A 5,451-nucleotide genomic window follows, 5' to 3' on the forward strand; every position below is an offset into this window, starting at 1 on the left:
TGAATTACTTCACCTCTGTACTGATCACTAATGAAATGCACCATGCATATTAATATATTTGTAACGCACAGCATCTTGAGTTGGTTTAGTCTATAGTTCTTATGTTGGTAACACAACATTACTCAGTTGTGAGAACATTAGACTGTCTTCGTGTGAAGAAAATATTCCATGTATGAGTGCTAAAGACAATGTGGTTGTATGAAGAAGAAGGAAAAAAAAAACAGTCCAGTCCGCATTGGAGCGAATACAGCTCGTGTTTTGCAGCCAACCGTGCGGCTCAGTAAAATGGCTGTATGTAGCGGAGCCTCGTGTTGGTTGGGTTCGCTCCCTGCTTCTACCCGGACTCAGTAACACAACTCCCACAACAATTTCTGTCGCTTTTTTACGCATTGTATGGAGCGTCCATCCTATTTCTAACCCATTTACGGAACCGGAACCGGGATGGCAGCCGGATTCGGTCCGGTATAAGGGGTGGGAATGAATCGGCACAAGGATAGATGGTTATAAACAATTATTTATATTCAATGCTAGCTTTTGATTGTGACTGACTCGCGAGAGAGCTGGTGGTGGGGTGGGGGGGTATATCATGGCCGCTCAGGTCGCCACTCTTAACACTAGCCCGCCTTCCGAACTCAAAAAGCCCGATCGAGACCCCAAGGACGAGTCGGTACCGGGGGAGAAGCAGTCAGACAAAACGCAGCCCGGCTTGGACAGCGGATCGCCAGGCCGGGGGGATCTGCAGGACGGGGCCGACGGTGGAAATGCAGGGGGAGGAGGGGAACCTGAGATGAAGAACGGGAATGGGAACCCGCCCAGGGCTAACAATAATAACCAGAATGACTCTGTCGGACCGGAGGGAAATAACCACCCCGGTTTGGTGCATCACCACGGCACCGCGTTTCCTCCCTCTTCGTACGGATATAATCAGCACTACGGTCGGGCCCCTTTTCATCAACATGGCGGACAACAAAGCCCTGGCATGGCAGCTGCGGGTCCGGTCGTGCAGTCGAGCAACATGATGGACCCGTATCAACCTAATTCACAAGAGCATGGCTTTTCAAACCACCAGTTTAACAATTACAACCCGTTCCCGAACAGGACTCCCTATCCCGGGCAGGCGTACGCCGTGAACTCCCCTCGCAGTACCCAGGCGCCGACAGCTGGGGGGCAGCCAGCTAACGTAAAGCAGCAACCGCCACCAGCGGGAGGACCCACGGCGATGGCCGGATCTTACAGTAACCAGAGATATAACATTGGAAACCCCCAACCTACATCCACACCGACACTCAACAAGCTCCTAACCTCCCCCAGCTCAACGCGGGGATATCCAAACTACCCGACTAACGACTACAGTAGTCAAGAAGGAGCTAGTAAGGGACCAGCAGACATTAGCGGGCTGTATGGAGGGAGCAATCTGGGGTGGCAACAAAGAAGCCATCACCCGTCGCCTTTGAGCCCGGGGAGTGCCGGGCAGACGCTAGTAAGAAGCCAGGTAAAGTCACATTATTACAGGAACATGTTTTGGGCTTTAGCACGTCACCTTTCCTTCCTCCTAGCTAGTTCACAACGTAGCAGGCCAGCCATTGTCTGCTACTAGTTCGCAAAGACTCTAAAATGGCTGCCTCTCGTGTGTTTTTTTTCTCCTTTACACCAGACCGTTAAATAATGATCATTTAAAATACGTAGACAAATGTATGTAACACTACACAAGTCTCGCTTGAATAAGATATAAGTTGTTGAAACGATGTAAGGACGTTCAGGGAGCCAAGAAGGCCCGACTTTGAAAAGGGGCGAAAATACTCAACGAAGAGCAACGGCTGGTTTTTTTCCCACTATGATAGCTTCTCTATGCGTGTTATTTATTGAATTTACACCGTATTTTCTCATTACTGTGCGTATACTATACGGTATATATATATAGGGAAACTTGTTCTCTCTCTCACACGCACATTAGTTTGTGATGGTTGCTTACAGTCATGATTATATCGTGTTCCTGCTCGAGAAGCTATAATTTAGTGGCTACGACATTAGGAATGTGTTGCCTGTCGAATCAGCCGCTCACGGTTAGTTAAATAGGCTCGCGTGGGTTCAGTTTAAATCACAAAAAAATGTTGTGTAAGATATTATGGAAGGGTGTAAATTGTTACACTTTGATCATATTTTAATTAAATGGGTTTCCCTGTGCTGAAAAGCTGCTGGGCTCCCCCATGCATGTTGCCTGTAAACAGCCAGCTCAGCCATACGAGTGAGTGACTGCAGATTGCAGTTTGCACTGGGATTTGAATTGTGGAGGTAAAATCCTGCTGTCAAAGCCAGGAGATAGTTGGTCTTTGGTTGACATGCTAGCTGAAATCTGATTGGCTGCTCATCCGCTGCTCATGGCCATTTCTAATTACATGTGATTCAAGGCAACAGTAGCTGATAAGAACACACATAATTAATTCACCCACGGGGTCACCAGAGCTGTCTCTGCTCCATACTTAACCAACACGTCTAGTGTGGGAGCAAGTGGGTCATGGGTAATATTTTTAGTTTTATTTGATCTTTTGGCAAATATTTCCCCGCATGAGAATTATTAGCCGTTTGTTCTAACATGCATGCAGCACGGTTGATGGATAATGTGTGAACTCATAGCTAACTGTGCTCTGCATCATTATATATGATACATAGAGTGTACATGTTATTTGTAACAAATACAAATAAAAAAATGCACACCAGCGTTACTACAGTCATTAAATGTTTACAACATAGTGACTTAAGACATCTGCTGATCTTTACTACCATCTTCTATCAATATGGTTATTTATTTACACAGCACTATCTATGTTCACACATTACAGATTATGAGACATCTTTGTTTCATATTATAACTTGCTACATGGTAGCAAAAGGCAGAACTGACTTCTGTCTGTGAGGATGCGTGTGTGCGCTGCTGCTGTGTCTGGCATGCCACACAAGTTTGACTGTGTGACTGCAAAGAATTCCCCCAATTCCCCCCCCCCCCCAAGCCAATCAGAAGGCAGACCTCATCTCTCACTGGCCAAGGGAGTTTCCTCTCTGTCTTATGCAGATTAGCCATGTGCTGCTCTTATTTATTTTACTTCATTATCTTGGATCTGCAAAATGTCAGGTAAGGCGTTTTGCATACTATTTGTAAAGGGCTTTTGTTAAGCTGAGGACGCTCCTCTCGGCAAAGTGCACCAGTGGGAATTCACTTGATGTGAGGGGATACTTTCAGTTTTTAAGTAGATGCTCTCATGTCTAAATGATGTTAGAATTCCCCACCTTTCAGTGCCAAATCATTTTGGTGGAGGTGAGGGAATAATTGGATCCGAAATGGAAGTCCCACATGGACGATTTAGACGCACCTAGTTTTTACCCGAGAAAAATGTTCGTAGTAACGGTTGGCTTATAGACAAGAGTATGCTCCTGTGCATTTTTGCACACTCCTGCTGTTGCGGAAAGTACTTCGTTCAATTCTGGTGTCATTCATTCAGAGCCAGAATGCCTTCTCCGGGGGGAAAAAAACCTACTTGGACCAGACTCAAAACAGGAGCACAGCTGGGATATGTTTAAGATTGGGCAGCCTGCCCTCCATTCGAAAGTAGATATATATAGCTCTGTTGACTTCTGAAACTATGGCAAAGCGAGGTGAAAAAAAAATCAGGGTAATGACCGTGGGAAATAAGGTGGGGAAAAAAAAGCACAATTTACCCATTCATTGAAGTTTGTTTTTACACTTTAAGTAAAGTTGCACACTGCAGCCAAGTGTTTTGTGGACACACTGTACTGGCCTAATACAGTTGCATAGGAAAGAGGGAGGCTGTGTGTCAGTTGTATCACTTGCCAGAGAGCATAGTTCTCCTATGCTCTCTGGTTGTTGACTTCATGTATTTTCCCCGTTTTTCTTTTTACCAGGTCCAGCCACCTGGTCCTATGGACCCAATGGGAAAAATGAGAGGTCAAGCATATGGAGCAGGCAGTCCATACAGTCAACAGCCGCAGCAAGGGCCTCCAGCAGGTCCACAACAGGGGCCTGGTTACCCTGGCCAGGTTTATGGCCCTCCAGGTCCTCAGCGATTCCCAGTGGGAATGCAAGGACGTTCCCCCGGTGGCATGAGTAGCATGCCGTATGGTCCACAGGTATTTCACACGATTTATCTTATTCAGAAATAAGCCCCCAGTGTCTTCATTTTGATCAGTATTTGTGTTTTTTTGGGGTTGGTTTGAAGTCTTTGTTGTTTTTGTGTATTCTGTGTAGATGGGATCTTATGGACAGCAGGGACCAGGAGGCTATGGCTCTCAGGGCCAGGCACCATATTACGGCCAGCCGGGCCAGACTCCTCACCCAAGCCAGCAGCAAACCCCCTACTCCCAGCCCCCAGCTGGGCAACAGGGTGGCCCGACACCTTACCCGGGGCAAACCCACCCTCCGCCGACTTCTGCTCCACACACCCAGGGAGGACAGCCCTATCAGCAGCCCCACATGCCCCCACAGTCTCAGGGGCCACTGGCAGGCCCTCCCCAAGGGCCTCCACAGTCTCAACCCCCCTATTCCCAAGCCCCAGCCCCGCAGTCTGGCCAGTCTCTCTACGCCCAGCAGCAGGGTCCTCCCAGTCAGGCGCCGCAGCAGCAGCCAAGTTCCCAGGAACCCCCTGGATCACAGGGCCAGTCCAACTACACAGGAGCCACACAGGGGCCTCAGCAGCCCCCCTCACAGCAACAGCAGCCACAGTCTCAGCCGCCACAGCAGCCACCGGGACACAGCCAACATCCACAGGGCCAACATCCACAGGGCCAACATCCACAGGGCCAACATCCACAGGGCCAACATCCACAGGGCCAACATCCACAGGGCCAACATCCACAGGGCCAACCTGCAGCGTACCCGCAGCAGCAGCAACAACAACAACAACAACAACAACAGCAGCAACAACAGCAGCAGCAGCAACAACAGCAGCAGCAGCAGCAAGCACAGCAGTCACCTTATCAGCGCTTTCCTCCTCCACAACAGCAGGTACAAGTCTCAGTCTGGGGTTATATTTCTGCGTGTGTGCGTGTGTGCGTGTGTGTGTGTGTGTGTGTGTGTGTGTGTGTGTGTGTGTGTGTGTTCACATGCATGTGACTCCGGCAGTATATTTAGGCATATGTTCTGATGTCTTTTAGGAGGTATCCCAGGACTCATTTCAGTCAAACACCCCTCCATCCACTCAGCCTAAGTCTGGCCCAGAGGACAGTCAAGGCCGCCCCTCCAGCCTCCCGGTCAGTTGCTTGTTATATCACTGCTGGAACATAAAAAGCCTTTTCCCACCGGTTTTTTTTCTTTTCCCCCCTCGAGTAAGAGAGCTAAGTTTCTATTTATGTCCAGTAGTATTTGTAGTCACAACATAACTATTTGACTACTTATCAAATATATGACGATCTGAGGCTCATTACATTCACAATCCCCCC

General features: G+C 48.4%; 1 protein-coding gene across 5 annotated transcripts in view; it reads left to right on the forward strand.

Moving 5' to 3' along the window:
• Positions 1 to 262: 262 nt before the first annotated feature.
• The window catches only part of arid1aa (AT-rich interaction domain 1Aa), a 15,706-nt gene continuing 10,517 nt past the window's right edge, over positions 263 to 5,451 (forward strand). For 3 of the 5 annotated variants that reach the window (XM_031853201.1, XM_031853202.1, XM_031853203.1), the window contains exons 1-4: positions 263 to 1,492; positions 3,919 to 4,143; positions 4,262 to 5,017; positions 5,167 to 5,262. In XM_031853201.1, coding sequence (XP_031709061.1) covers positions 587 to 1,492; positions 3,919 to 4,143; positions 4,262 to 5,017; positions 5,167 to 5,262 — 1,983 coding nt within the window. In that variant the 5' untranslated portion in view covers positions 263 to 586. The remainder of the gene's footprint in view (positions 1,493 to 3,918; positions 4,144 to 4,261; positions 5,018 to 5,166; positions 5,263 to 5,451) is intronic. The other 2 variants (XM_031853204.1, XM_031853205.1) reach the window with 2 other exon arrangements.

This window comes from Anarrhichthys ocellatus, unplaced genomic scaffold (assembly GCF_004355925.1).
Source record: "Anarrhichthys ocellatus isolate YVR2014 unplaced genomic scaffold, GSC_Weel_1.0 scaffold13, whole genome shotgun sequence".
NCBI lineage: Eukaryota > Metazoa > Chordata > Actinopteri > Perciformes > Anarhichadidae > Anarrhichthys > Anarrhichthys ocellatus.